Source organism: Coregonus clupeaformis, chromosome 29 (genome assembly GCF_020615455.1).
Source record: "Coregonus clupeaformis isolate EN_2021a chromosome 29, ASM2061545v1, whole genome shotgun sequence".
Classification (NCBI taxonomy): domain Eukaryota; kingdom Metazoa; phylum Chordata; class Actinopteri; order Salmoniformes; family Salmonidae; genus Coregonus; species Coregonus clupeaformis.
In genome coordinates, this window is record NC_059220.1 from 36,715,664 (window position 1) to 36,731,598 (window position 15,935).

Sequence of the window (15,935 nt, forward strand, 5' to 3'; positions counted from 1 at the left end):
CCTCATCTCAGCGTTCCATTTTTTGCTCTCTATTTTAGTCCTCTCATAATTATCTCTGTCACTCTGTCTCCCTCTCCTCCTCTCCTCCCTCTCCTCCCCCTCTCTCTTTCTCCCTCTCCTCCCCCTCTCTCTTTCTCCCTCTCCTCCCCCTCTCTTTCTCTCTCTCCTCCCTCTCTTTCTTTCTCCCTCTCCTCCCTCTCTCTCTTTCTCCCTCTCCTCCCTCTCTCTCTTTCTCCCTCTCATCCCTCTCTCTCTTTCTCACTCTCCCTCTCATCCCTCTCTCTCTTTCTCCCTCTCCTCCCTCTCTCTTTCTCCCTCTCCTCCCTCTTTTTCTTTCTCCCTCTCCTCTTTCTCCCTCTCCTCCCTCTCTCTTTCTGCCTCTCCTCCCTCTCTCTCTTTCTCCCTCTCCTCCCTCTCTTTCTTTCTCCCTCTCCTCCCTCTCTTTCTGGTGTGCCCTTAACTCTGTCTCCAGACTGGGAAGAGCTCTTACATGAGTGTAGTTCTCTGCTGGCTCCAGTGGGTGGCGCTGTCCCTGCAGTCCCTGATGGTAATGTGTACCGTCTCAGGGTGACTGACTTAGCTCTGGACGCCTGTATTAACCTGGCCCAATGGGACAAAGCAATGGCCTACGGCACCAACACCCTGGAGCCTTACAGGTGGGTGTGTGTGTGTGTGTGTGCGACCTATCCAAAAATCTGATTTGATCTGAATGTCAGAAATAACATGTTGTGTAAAATGAATAAAGATGGTAACTCTGTGTGCTGTAGCCAAGGTCACCAAGTGTTTAGATATACTCTACTCCTTATTGCATGATTACACTATTTCAGTCTCTACTAGACATTAAACACACCGAGAAACTCATATAATGAAAGCATATCCCAACGCACTTCAGCCCAGCTTGAACAAAAAGGGGAATCAATCAATCAACTGACAGACTTGATAATCCAAAAAAGCTGTCCTTAGCCCAGGACACTTCCACAGGGGACTATCCCCAAAAAACAAAAGGAGCACTCTGTGTCTGCATTGATCTTTGTGTTTTCACGGGACCAAACAGACAGGCTTACATTTCGGCGTAAGACGCCTTGCCTTCATCAGAGCCAGATAGACTCATTGGTTTGATCAGAGCTAACACGCTTTTATTTATCTTTCTTTGTGTCATTTGTAGGCACACTTACTGTACGGATGCTCTCGGGTAAACGTGCGAAAAAAGCCAGACGGTGCTTTTGTTATTTGTCAATTGGTGTGGCAAGTTTGGAACAATACACAACACTGGTTTGTTTCTGTGTTAGGGAGAGTCACAAAAGGCGCTGGGCCTTTTGGCATCTTGGCATCTTAAGACCAAATCTCTAACATATCACATCAAATGCTACAACCAAGATCATGCTATATCCAATGACACTTGGTTGAAATATTGTCTCTCTGTGTCTTTCTAAAATGAAGGGGGGAAATACAATGAAAGGGGGAACAGGATTGAGGCAACACAGGATCATTTTGATCTGGATTAAATTATTTGAAAAACTAGGCCCAAGGCATTAGCCTATATAAAAAAAACTCCAGTAGACGTAGCTAGCCCACAAAATATCTGATCATTTTTACACACAGGACGTAACAGACTAAAGATTGTTTGAGTTCCTAATATTGTTTCCATGTCCAAAGTAAAATAGGCGTAAGTTGTAGTGCAAAAAGTTGTATTGCAAAGTATATTTATTAAACAGGGTTTGGGGTAGAGGGTTTCGGGTCGAGGGTTAGAAGGTTGGGGTTAGGGGTAGAGGTAGGGGGTTAAAAGGTGAAGGGTTAGAAGGGTTAGAGGGTTAGGCTTAGAAGGTTTGGGGTAAAGGGTTAGTGTTGTGATTAGGGTTTAGGGCGAGGTTGGGGTCAATTCCTTTTCAATTCAGTCAGTTCAGGAAGTAAACAGAAATTCCAATATCAATTCCAATTTTCCTCATTGCCTCCTATGAGAAATTGACTGAATTGAAATGGAATTGGCCCCAACCTTGGTTTAGGGTTAGGGATTAGGATTTAGGAATTGGGGTTAGGGTTTAAGGTTAGTGTTAGGGGTTAGAGACTAGGGTTAGGGTTTAGACATGCCTGGTATAGCTCCCTCTGCAGGAGCCGTCCTCATCGGCATTCCTGCAGGCTCAAACGGTGGGGGACAAATTCTCAGTCTTGTTGAAGAGGGCCTTGTTGAAGATGGGCACATGACCCTGGGCACAATGATTTGGAACAAACACAGACATCACATTGGGGTGAATAATAGGGTCACAAGTGAAGCATGTCAGTTAATAGTCAGTAAAATGGTTTGAGTTAGGGCTGAGGACCATGGGCATTTAATTGCTCAACCTATGACTTAGCCTGATCATAATGATCAGATCATATGATACACAGTATAAGGGTCTTTCTATAAACTAGGGTACCAGTGAGGATTTCCTACACTGGAAAACTTGTTAGAGCTGTTGATAAGTCATTACATTCAGATATAAGGCGGGAACATAGCTATAGTCAATACAGTTCACGAGTTGATTTAAAACCAATGTTTAACACTTTATCATGGTTGGTGTCTTGACGGATTTGTCTAAAATCGTGTGACATAAAACATTACTTTTCTGTCCTTGCATTTATGGTAGTGTAAGTTATCGTTATGTCATATATTAAGCATTAATCAGTTAAATTAGACATTGAACTTGAACCCTGTAAGAATCCTGGATCTAGCTGTCGGACAGTGTTTTGTATAGAGATCTCAGAACTGCAGTGTAACTATGTAACATTTTGTGTTTCCTTTTATGTGGTGAAAACAGTTTTCATGGGCACACAAATCCGAAAGAATAATATGCAATTGAAAAATCGAATGCTTCTAACCGAAAGAGTCACCTTACCTTGATACTTAATACCTAAATCAATACTGTCATTAACGTGGTCACAGCCGGATTGTGATACAGCCTGGAATCGAACCAGGGTCTGTAGTGATGCCTCTAGCACTGAGATGCAGTGCCTTAGACCGCTGCGCCACTCAGGAGCCCATGTTGTTGTATAGGTGGAGTTATGGGCCAATTTGCATATACAGTATTCACTTTTATTCCCCTAAGTACACATGTAGAACTGCATAAAAATCATTTTTGTTTCAAACCATTTCATCATTCATTTTGATCCCAAAGTCACACATTGACCCCATTATTTATAGAAAGACCAATAAGCACAAATAGAAGGCAATGATGTACAAAAAATACAAATAAACAATGAAATCTTCAGCTAACGGTTAAAATGTAGAAAATTTGGGACAAGTTGACAGACTTGATGTATAAATGGCTATTAATCTTCTTCTTCCACAATTTAAGTAGACCGCTTTCGGCCTCCTCCCCTTCTTTAAGGAGAGCCGGTAGAGACAAAAAGGACACTAAATCAAAATAGCTTTTTGACAATGAAAACACAAAAGTCACATGACACCAATATTGTGTCATTCATTCACTTCATTCATTCATTAATATAGAGGATATGTTGTGCTGTTTCCTTCACCTCAACCTCCAGTTGTCCTTTTCGGGCCTTGGCCTTTTCCTCCTCATCTTGGGCCTTCTTATTCCCCTTCCATTAGGCCCTTTCGGCCTCCTCCCCTTCTCTAAGGAGAGCCTTTAGAAATAAAAAGGTCACTGATTAAATTAAAATGGCTTTTTGATAATGAAAACGTTGCATTCTCAGGATATTTAGAAAGTGCATGGTAACACAGAAAGTGTGTATGTTGACTACTATAAGATGATAAAGCATATACTGTTCTACATCAATAAATTAGGTGTGTGGGCTTAGTACTTAATTGTTTTTCTTGTGCTATGTGATAAATACTATAAAGTAACATGGCGCCAAAATAGTGTCCATTCATTATTTCATTCACTTATGCATTCATATAGAGGATTTGTTGTGCAGTTTCCCTCACCTTCACCTCAACCTCCAGTTGTCCTTTTCTGGCCTTGGCCTTCTCTGTCTCCTTTGCAGCCTTTCTGGCCTCATCTTTGGCAGGGCGGACTCTTTCATGGCCTCGTCCACCTTTTGCATCGTGATTTACGCCTCCTCCTTCATGCTCCTTACACCATCAAGGCCTGTTGCCTTCCTCATCTGCTCCTCATATTCCTCCTTCATCCGGAGAACATGACGCTCTCTGGCCAGGGTTCCTCTTTGTCTGTTAAATTCTTGCAATTCAGACTCCATTGTCTACCAGAAAATACAAATCATATAATTTGATACAACAATTAACATTCGTCCTCAGCAATACCTCTTGTCTGCCTCTAATGATCCAATACTATGCCCTAGCTGCCTTACAGTATTAGAATGTTGCATTCCATCGCCACTTCACAATAGTAGTATAGTAACGATATCCAAGTAAACTATTCTAGCCCCCAGAATGAAACACAGACACACACTGTGTTTATATATACTAGTGTTGATCTGTTCTGTGATAACTCCACATCCTCCTGGGATCTTTGCTATGTCAACACCTTGGCAATAATAACCTTGGCACCCACTGGTCATGTCACCATGGTATCCCCTGAAAGTGTCAGTGATTCTTGTAACATGATGGCTAATTACCATGACAACTCAGGTACCTACCAAGCATCCCAATTGGCACCATATTCCCTATACAGTGGGGGAAAAAAGTATTTAGTCAGCCACCAATTGTGCAAGTTCTCCCACTTAAAAAGATGAGAGAGGCCTGATGAGAGAGGCCTGTAATTTTCATCATAGGTACACGTCAACTATGACAGACAAAATGAGATTTTTTTTCTCCAGAAAATCACATTGTAGGATTTTTTATGAATTTATTTGCAATCTCAGCTTGTTACCTGTATAAAAGACACCTGTCCACAGAAGCAATCAATCAATCAGATTCCAAACTCTCCACCATGGCCAGGACCAAAGAGTTCTCCAAGGATGTCAGGGGCAAGATTGTAGACCTACACAAGGCTGGAATGGGCTACAAGACCATCGCCAAGCTGCTTGGTGAGAAGGTGACAACAGTTGGTGCGATTATTCGCAAATGGAAGAAACACAAAAGAACTGTCAATCTCCCTCGGCCTGGGGCTCCATGCAAGATCTCACCTCGTGGAGTTGCAATGATCATGAGAACGGTGAGGAATCAGCCCAGAACTACACGGGATGATCTTGTCAATGATCTCAAGGCAGCTGGGACCATAGTCACCAAGAAAACAATTGGTAACACACCACGCCGTGAAGGACTGAAATCCTGCAGCGCCCGCAAGGTCCCCCTGCTCAAGAAAGCACATATACAGGCCCGTCTGAAGTTTGCCAATGAACATCTGAATGATTCAGAGGAGATCTGGGTGAAAGTGTTGTGGTCAGATGAGACCAAAATCGAGCTCTTTGGCATCAACTCGCCGTGTTTGGAGGAGGAGGAGGAATGCTGCCTATGACCCCAAGAACACCATCCCCACCGTCAAACACGGAGGTGGAAACATTATGCTTTGGGGGTCTTTTTCTGCTAAGGGGACAGGACAACTTCACTGCATCAAAGGGACGATGGATGGGGCCATGTACCGTCAAATATTGGGTGAGAACCTCCTTCCCTCAGCCAGGGCATTGAAAATGGGTCGTGGATGGGTATTCCAGCATGACAATGACCCAAAACACACGGCCAAGGCAACAAAGGAGTGGCTCAAGAAGAGGCACATTAAGGTCCTGGAGTGGCCTAGCCAGTCTCCAGACCTTAATCCCATAGAAAATCTGTGGAGGGAGCTGAAGGTTCGAGTTGCCAAACGTCAGCCTCGAAACCTTAATGACTAGGAGAAGATCTGCAAAGAGGAGTGGGACAAAATCCCTCCTGAGATGTGTGCAAACCTGGTGGCCAACTACAAGAAACGTCTGACCTCTGTGATTGCCAACAAGGGTTTTGCCACCAAGTACTAAGTCATGTTTTGCAGAGGGGTCAAATACTTATTTCCCTCATTAAAATGCAAATAAATTTATAACATTTTTGACATGCGTTTTTCTGGATTTTTTTGTTGTTATTCTGTCTCTCACTGTTCAAATAAACCTACCATTAAAATTATAGACTGATCATTTCTTTGTCAGTGGGCAAACGTACAAAATCAGCAGGGGATCAAATACTTTTTTCCCTCACTGTAATTGTTGACAAAACACTATATTATGCAACATAAATGGGTTAAACCACATTTCATGCCCCATTTTATGTCCCAGTGATTGCGGCTACTACCCTATATACTCTAACAATCAAATCTCTTGAATATTGTCTTAGTCCCATCATCTTTAGTATAAACTGTCTTTTGTGCCTTAGCTACAATGCTAATGTCGTTTGAGATAATGTGTTCCAGAATTCTAAAGTGTTCTGAAACTTTAGTTAATTTCTATTACATTCTAACTGAAGGAAGTTCTGTTCTCCAACATAACTGTGGAGCTGTGAGGCTCGGTCCGACTGTTTTGGCTGCAGCAGGAGAATTAGTAATGCTAACGGTTTGACTAGATGTGAGGCATTAACTATGCTAAACTCTAAACAATCTAGTGTTATGCTAATTTAAACCATCTCTATTTGATTTCCACTCTCCTGCTTATTCTGATGACTACCCCCCCCACCCCACACACACACCCCACATCCCTACCAGTCTTCCTCAGTTAAAACGTTTTGGAGAATAATTTGGCTTTTCAAGTCATTCCCTATTCTTTTGGTGTAATTGTCTCCACTATTAAATCTATGTTTTCAAGCTCAACGACTTTGATTACCGGCGAAAATGGCCTTAAAATATCATGTGGTTAAGCTGAATGAATAATTTCCTAACAGTGTGTTTTCTGTGCCGTAGCATGTAGCCTCCTCTGTGCTGCTAACGTCATTGTTACTGCTCAAGGCTATGAATGGAACATTGCCTCCACTTCATAATGTTTATTCATAAGTTGAGCCTTAGATAACGCGGCCGTTGCCAGACAATGTTACCTAATGCCCAATGCATAATAAACTGTAGTGGTACTCTAGTAGCTGATGTATTGTGCAATTGTGCTTCTTAATCACTTACTGATGTGGAGTGTTTCCGCTTAAACTCACTTTAACTCTGTCATGGCTACATACCCTGCAAACAAAAATGTGTCCCCTGAACGTCACAAAATAGTCGCCTAAGTCATCAGGATGTTGTATCATGGTTGCATGGAGGTTTTTGTCTAGTTCCCGGTTTGTCCCAGGGATGTCCCCATGGATGTTTTATAGGAAATTCTTAGAATGTTTTATCATTGGTCCCCTGGATGTTTTTGTCCAGTACCCGGTTTGTCCCAGGGATGTCCCCAAGGACAGTTATCAGACACTCTTAAAACGTTCTGTCGTGGTCCGCTGGAGGTTTTTGTCCAGTTCCCGGTTTGTTCCGGGGATGTCCCCAAGGACAGTTATCAGACACTCTTAAAACGTTCTGTCGTGGTCCGCTGGAGGTTTTTGTCTAGTTCCTGGCTTGCTCCAGGGATGTCACCTGAGAAACGTTCAGGGCACACGCACACTCGTTTCATTACACATCACCCCTTGTTACTGTTGCCAAGCCCATCAAGGCCTTGATTGGTGAACCACTGATCAATTCACAGCTCTTTGTCTGTTGGCAAACAGTGCTTTTAACATAATGTTTTTCAATTTACTGTACATATTTGACACACTTTGACATACATGATTACATTGTGTATATTTATTTATACAGTAATTATTATTCAACATGTCCTTGCCTGGGATTTAAACTCACAACCTCTTGGTTCACAGCATTTCAATCTTCCTACTATGCCACAATATATGTCTCAATGACTGATTGTACTTGTATTCCTACACTTTGCACTTCAAAGTAAATCTCAGCTCTGTTAAATACACTCAAGAAAAACTTTTATTTATCATAGTGATTCAGGAGTAACATTAAAACAGAAGAATATGCCACACCAACATTAGACAACTATACAGAAAACCTTCAAATAGCTGAAATAAGTAAATGAAATCAGTGATGAGAGAATAGTCAGATTAACTGATAACTAAAACAGCAGTGCAGATTGCACTATTTTGCTAAGTGCAGAGATGTATTATAGGTAATGAATGTGTAGGGGACTTCTGAAAATGCTACAGACTTTGTGGCGCAGCAGAAAGATCCTACCTCAAATTCAGAGGTTGTGAGTTCAAATCCCAGTTTGGGTCATATTGAAATGTCAGTACTAGGTGATCATGTCAAATGTTATCATATTGCTATTAATTAAAGTTATTCTTTACACTATTTTATCTGAACAGCTTCACACCTACAATACCTTACCTTAAAACCCTCATACCATTTTATCACTTGAATCCTACAGAAGAACCATATACAGTGGGGTCCATAATTATTGACACCCGTGATAAAAATGACTGTATTAAATAAATAATTAAAATACTGAGCTATATTGTATGCTCAAAAAAATTGGGAAATTATATTATTTTATACTAACTGATGCAATTGCTCAGATAAATATATATTTTGTTTAACAGGTAATATTTTTTATCTAAAAAGGGTAGGGGTCATAATTATTGACACCCCTGTTTTCAATACCTTTCAATACCTCACCTTGTGAGGTAACGGCACTGAGACTTTTTCTAAAATGTTGTATGATTTGGAGAACACATTGGGAGTGATGTTAGACCATTCCTCCATACAGAATCCTTCCAGATCCTTGGAAGCAGGTGGAAGAAAAATTGCCCCATAACATCAAATATCCACCAGCATATTTTACAGTAGGTATGGGGTTATTTTCTACTCATGTATTCTCATTTCGACGCCAAACCCACCACTTGTGTGCGTGGCCAAATAGCTCTATTTTCATGTCATCTGACCAAAGCACCGGTTCCAATCCAAGTGCCAATGCTGTTTACCAAACTCCAAGTGTTTTACATTAAGTTTTGTTGGATGACATGAAAATAGAGCTCTATGGCCATGCACACCATTTTTTACATTTACATTTTAGTAATTTAGCAGACGCTGTTATCCAGTGTGACTTATAGTATTGAGTGGATAAATTTTCATACTTTTTCCATACTGGTCCCCCGTGGGAATTGAACCCACAACCCTGGCGTTGCGAGCACCATGCTCTACCAACTGAGTCACATGGGACCCCAGTGGTGGGTTTGGCGTTGAAATGTATTGAGTATTTTTTTTATTTTTACATTTGTTTATTTAGTAAATATTTTCTTAACTCTATTTTCTTAAAACTGCATTGTTGGTTAAGGGCTTGTAAGTAAGCATTGCACGGTAAGGTCTACACCTGTTGTATTCGGAGCATGTGACAAATAACATTTGATTTGATTTGAAGGTGAGGTAATGAAAACAGGGGTGTCAATCATTTTGACCCCTATGTTTTTGAGGGGGGAAAAAAATTACTTGTTAGGGCGGCAGGTAGCCTAGCGGTTAAGAGCATTGGGCCAGTAACCGAAAGGTCGCTGGTTTGAATCCCCGAGCCGAATAGGTGAAAAAAATATGCTTGTGCCCTTGAGCAAGACACTTAACCCTAATTGCTCCTGTAAGTCGCTCTCGATAAGAACATCTACTAAATTACCTAAATGTAATTGTAAATGTAAACACAATCACTTTCTCTGATCAATTGTATTAGTATAAAATAATATAATTTCCCCATTTGTTTGAGCATACAATATAGCTCAGTATTTGAATTATTTATTTTATACAGTAATTTTTACTCATCATAATCAAGGGTGTCAATAATTTCGGAGCAATGTATGTGCATTTTGAAAAAAAATTGATAGACTTGATGAATCATTATAAAAAAGTATGGAAATTAAGTATGAAATCAAAAACTAGCAAGTGTAATTGAAAGTTTGAAGTTTGATGACATGATCTTTCAGTAATGACACTCTTGATGTGGTATACACATTCCCAATAAAATTTAAAAGAATTTTTCAAATTGCACATACTGTATAGGGTTCTTTGTTACACACCTGGGACCATCACGTGACGTCCTGATGACTGGTAAAACAAACGTCCTAACATGGTCCTCAATGACATCCTGGTAACTTACAGGGAACTACATCAAAGGTCCCTCAGAGAACGTTCCCTTGGGACCATCATTCAACATCCTAATGACTAGTAAAACGAATGTCCTAAAAAAGTATTGACACGGTCCTTAGTGACGTCCTGGTAACTTACAGGGAACTACACAAAGGTCCCCCAGTGAACGTCCCTTGGGACCATCATGCGATGTCGCCTTGACCATCATTAAACTTTAGGATTGGCACGGTAATTGTATAATCGTTATGGATGAAGACCGTCATGGAAATAAAATAACCGTCATAACCATTTTAAAAAAACAAAGATGAGAGGAGAAAAGTTTTAGAATTTTGTGTCATGGAACAAATTGCTGACTGAAGACAGCTGCAGCCGACGTGCGGTTGAGTCCACTTCCAAGGTAACATGGACTCTTTACAGCGTGATGAAACTTTGTTGCTCCTTGTTTTAGCAAGGTTTTGTAGCAAATGAGTACATACACCCAATGGTTTACCAAAAACAGGCCACACTTTGACAGTCCGGATCAGAGAAGAGGAGAAAATATGACTATTTTTTAGCTATTCGTACAATTATAATGTTGACCATGGTCATTTGACTGACAAATAACCATGAACGTCCCAGCCCTATGAAATGTCCCCTTGTGGTCATTGAATGTCCCATGCATCAAAATTAACGTCAGGCTAATGTCATGTTTTAATGTTCCTAGAACGTTCTCAGAACGTCCGTGGGATAACATCTCACCGAAACCCTTAAAATGACCTAATGGGAACGTCGCCTAATGTCCTTAGGACGTCCCCTGTTTGCTGGGTAATGCCTTATAACGGTTACATAACAGATGGCATAAACAGTTATAACAGCAGATGAGCATCAGGATGTGCCTCCCGACTGTACACAGTCATGGCACAAACCATAGTTTATTTGGCTGATTTAGTAGGCATACTGCTAGGCATCTAGAAATGAGATAAGACTGTATAGCGGAAAGGAGAGTCCACCAGAATCAGTACTAGTATTGTGAATACTCCTCAGGCTTGGATATGAATGGTCGTATTCAGTCTTCTCTGCTGCCTCTGAGGGAGAAACCTTGCAAGAACCTCTACTTCTCTCAATATCATATTCAGCTTTCCACACACACAGACCTGCTATTATGGGTAGGACTAGTACATACAGTAATGACATATTTCCTATATGTGGCAGTGAAGCTGTTTCCTGTACGCTTTCTGCCTCAGGGTACAACTACACATAATCCTCTCTGTGTGTGTGTGTGTTTGTGTGTGCGTGCTTGCGTGCGGTGACCGTGACCTGTATTGACTGCTCCACCCACTCTCAGCCAATAATGATTTAACCAATCAACACAATCAGAGACAGAAGATATTGGTAGTTTGGTTTGACTGTGTGTGTGCGTGCGTGTGTTTTTGACTGTGGGACTAATTGATCCAGTGTGAAGGGCAGGACTCTGGTGGCTTGCCCCAGACTGGATAAGGGCTCTATCATGGGAATCAACTACACACACACACACACACACACACACACACACACACACACACACACACACTGTGTATACCAACATCTCCACAGGAGAGAAACACAGCAATACAGAAAATCACTTAATCAATAACTAACCGCAGAGAGAGAGAGAGGGAGGGAGAGGAAAGAGGGGAAGAGAAATAGGGGATGGAGTGAGATCCAAAGAGAAGAGGGGGTTGTGAGTTACAGTGGAAGAGAGAAAAAGAGCCAGAGAGCGATTGAAAGAGAGAATGAGCGAGAGCTGAGGTGAGATAATAAAGAAGAAAGAGAATATCCTGCACCTCTCTTTGTCCCTCTCCTCTGGGATTGACTTTTCAGATGATAGGAGAGGGACAATTATGTTCTCTCCCTCTCCTCCCTCTTTTTCATACAGAGGTTTCCTCTCTTTCTTTCTTTCTCAAATTTAATTTTCTGTCAGTAGGAAAAGGCTGTTTTCACTGTAGGCCAGAGTATAATACACGCTAGACACAGAGAGCGTATTGACTCCACACTCCTGCAGATGTCAATTCACACACACTAATGGCAAATGGCTAAGCTTCACTGAGTCCTAATAAATCTCTCTCTCTCTCTCTCTCTCTCTCTCTCTCTCTCGCTGTCTCTCCCTCTCCCACTCACTCCCATGCCTCTAAGCTATTCTCTGACTGAAAACTGAGGAATGTGTCTGTGTGAATGAGATTCTAGAGGAGTATAAGTATTTATGTCATTCTGTCTTGTATTCTTGCTGCTCTGACTGCTAGACTGGGACTCCTGAACATTATTTTACTGATAGAACATCAGTAAGCCTTTAGCTGCTGTGGCATCTCCTAGGCATCTCCTATACCTGCGTATGGGGTAAGATAGAGAGAAGGGGAAGGAAGAAATACAAAGAGAGACTGATAGAGAGGAGGATGAGAGAAGATTAGATAATCTTCACCCCATAGAAAAGAAGATTCCAGACTTCTCTGTAGTGATTGTACTGTTAGGCTAATTTATACCACTGCATTGGCAAGGAAATTGAATTTTGCATTTTTTTAACTGTTAATTTATCAAATGTTTTCACTTTTTCTCTTTCTCACACTTCTCTTCCTTTCTCACACCCTTCGGCTATCTGCACCAGACTAACAACAAAGAAGCATTTGTTTACGTTTCATTTCCTCATGGAACAACTAGACCTGAGGAGAGCGCAGAGAGAAAAAACGTTAACGAAATTATTTGAATTGCTTTACCGCTCAATGTACTTTACGCAAACAATAAAATAATTAGAGGTTGGTGTTTTTCAGATCTGCGCGTGGTAGCATCATTCACTCCGTAATTAAATCAATATTGCAGCGTCTTATTATTCATGTGCTTACACTTTGAACCTCCCTTTTAATGCCATGATTAAAATGTAACTGCAGGATCCAGAAAGATTAGGATAATTATGAGGCGTGTGAATGAAGAAGAAGATATGGAAAGTAATGTTTGATAAAGATACTAATAAGATACGGTAGCCAGATGAAAAACAGTCAGTAAAACTAGCAGCTCTACTAGTCTGTTCATCTAGAACTCCAGTTTACTGGTGACTCATAGTAAACTATGTCTACCATGTTCTAATGTCTAGATACGGTTGAGTAATGCAGTGCTGTATAAATCATCACATTGTGTGTTATTAAGGAACGGACCCTCTCATTGATTAGTGAATAGAAAAAGGAATAGACTCTGCTATCTAAAGCAGAGGTAGTATAACCAGGGAATAGACCCAGGCCTCATCAGGTTTTGTACTGATCCATTTTCAGCAAATGCTACGTCTGTGGGGACCTGGACTATAGAGCAATAGTACTAACATTTCCACTGCCTGTATGCTGAAGGTAGACCTTGTCCTAAAAGACAAACCTAGTCACCTCAGGCCAGCACAGGGAATTGGCTGTGTCCCATATGACTCCCTACTCTCTAGTTGTCATTAGTCTCTCTGTACTGTATGTCTGTGGCTGGAAGTAGTGCTCTATACTGTATGGGGAATAGGGCAGAGACCTGAGCGAGAGAGATGAGATTTGGTCATTATTCATATGGGGTCAGTTGGTGGTCAAATGTCATTGACCGAAGGTGACCCTGAGTGTCTCCTATGCCTGTGTGTGTCTGTGTTTCTCTGTGTGTGTGTTTGTGCGTGTCTGTGAGTGTGTGTGCCCTGCGGGACATCAGGGTGGACTGAGTGTTACGTTATGGCCTAACGAGCTAAACAGTCCCAAATGAATTAGCATATGTAAATTAGGGTGGTTAAAGCAGTCCACTGGAGCATTCCTGCACAGCCAGCTGCAAGGACCAGGGCAGTGTGTGTGTGCGCATACTGATGTCAATACACTTCATTCAGGAGTAGTACCTTCTTCCTTTGTTTGTGCCTCTTCTTAGTACATAATGGATGTCCACATAGAGGTTCTTATAAGGGTATTTTAAGTGAGAGGAATGGTTGTATTAAAGTCAATATCTATGGTGAAATATTTATTTAGTCTTTGATTTTAGAGCTCTTAGAGACATGATTGTTGACCAACCCCACTTAAGTAATCACCAGTATATCCGCCCAGAATGGACTATGAATGTATTGATGATATTTCAGGGGAAAATGTTTATAATCAGGCCGATGTGGAGTCTGCTTACCAGACTTTTCTCACATATTTTAATTCAGTATTTCACTGCATTCCCTTAGTTACACCACATGAGAGAACAGCAGAAGGGTTCTGGAAACCTTGGTTTACAACTGGTCTCAAAAAATCCTCAGTTTAAAAAAACTAGTTGTATAAAAAGTTTCTCACAAATCCCTCTCCCCTGAATTCTGCAAATTATAAAAAATATAAGAACACATTTACTCACCTACTTCGGATATCCCAAAAAATATTTAAAAAATAAACGTCCTCTCACTGTCAACTGCGTTTATTTTCAGCAAACTTAACATGTGTAAATATTTGTATGAACATAACAAGATTCAACAACTGAGACTGAACAAGTTCCACAGACATGTGACTAACAGAAATTAAATAATGTGTCCCTGAACAAAGGGGGTGGGTCAAAATCAAAAGTAACAGTCAGCATCTGGTGTGGCTACCAGCTGCATTAAGTACTGCAGTGCATCTCCTCCTCATGGACTGCACCATATTTGCCAGTTCTTGCTGTGAGATGTTACCCCACTCCTCCACCAAGGCACCTGCAAGTTCCCAGACATTTCTGGGAGGAATGGCCCTAGCCCTCACCCTCCGATCCAACAGGTCCCAGACGTGCTCAATGGGATTGAGATCCGGGCTCTTCGCTGGCCATGGCAGAACACTGACATTCCTGTCTTGCAGGAAATCACGCACAGAACGAGCAGTATGGCTGGTGGCATTGTCATGCTGGAGGGTCATGTCAGGGTGAGCCTGCAGGAAGGGTACCACATGAGGGAGGAGGATGTCTTCCCTGTAACGCACAGCGTTGAGATTGCCTGCAATGACGACAAGCTCAGTCCGATGATGCTGTGACACACCGCCCCAGACCATGACGGACCCTCCACCTCCAAATCGATCCCGCTTCAGAGTACAAGCCTCGGTGTAACGCTCATTCCTTCGACGATAAACGTGAATCTGACCATCACCCCTGGTGAGACAAAACCGCGACTCGTCAGTGAAGAGCACTTTTTGCCAGTCCTGTCTGGTCCAGCGACGGTGGGTTTGTGGCCATAGGCGGCGTTGTTGCCAGTGATGTCTGGTGAGGACCTGCCTTACAACAGGCCTACAAGCCCTCAGTCCAGCCTCTCTCAGCCTATTGCGGACAGTCTGAGCACTGATGGAGGGATTGTGCGTTCCTGTTGTAACTCGGGCAGTTGTTGTTGCCATCCTGTACCTGTCCCGCAGGTGTGATGTTCGGCTGTACCGATCCTGTGCAGGTGTTGTTACACGTGGTGTGCCACTGCGAGGATGATCAGCTGTCCGTCCTTTCTCCCTGTAGCGCTCTCTTAGGCATCTCACAGTACGGACAATGCAATTTATTGCCCTGGCCACACCTGCAGTCCTCATGCCTCCTTGTATCATGCCTAAGGCACGTTCACGCAGATGAGCAGGGACCCTGAGCATCTTTCTTTTGGTGTTTTTCAGAGTCAGTAGAAAGGCCTCTTTACTGTCCTAAGTTTTCATAACTGTGACCTTAATTGCCTACCGTCTGTAAGCTGTTAGTGTCTTAACGACCGTTCCACAGGTGCATGTTCATTAATTGTTTATGGTTCATTGAACAAGCATGGGAAACAGTGTTTAAACCCTTTACAATGAAGATCTGTGAAGTTATTTGAATTTTTACGAATTATCTTTGAAAGACAGGGTCCTGAAAAAGGGACGTTTCTTTTTTTGCTCTTTTTTTTTACTAGCAAATTCCAAGAATCCTTAAATAATATAAAGTCAACTTGGAAAATCATCAATCAAC

At 41.8% G+C, this 15,935-nt stretch overlaps 1 protein-coding gene and 1 non-coding gene across 2 annotated transcripts in view; one reads left to right on the forward strand and one right to left on the reverse strand.

Moving 5' to 3' along the window:
* LOC121545072 (histone-lysine N-methyltransferase SMYD3) overlaps positions 1-15,935 on the forward strand; it is a 182,892-nt gene that overhangs the window by 145,770 nt on the left and 21,187 nt on the right. Inside the window, exon 10 of the mRNA XM_041855439.2 lies at positions 473-656. Within this exon, the coding sequence (XP_041711373.1) occupies positions 473-656 (184 nt within the window). The remainder of the gene's footprint in view (positions 1-472; positions 657-15,935) is intronic.
* trnaa-cgc lies at positions 9,034-9,109 on the reverse strand. Its single transcript has one exon. It is a non-coding gene; the product is annotated as a tRNA-Ala (tRNA).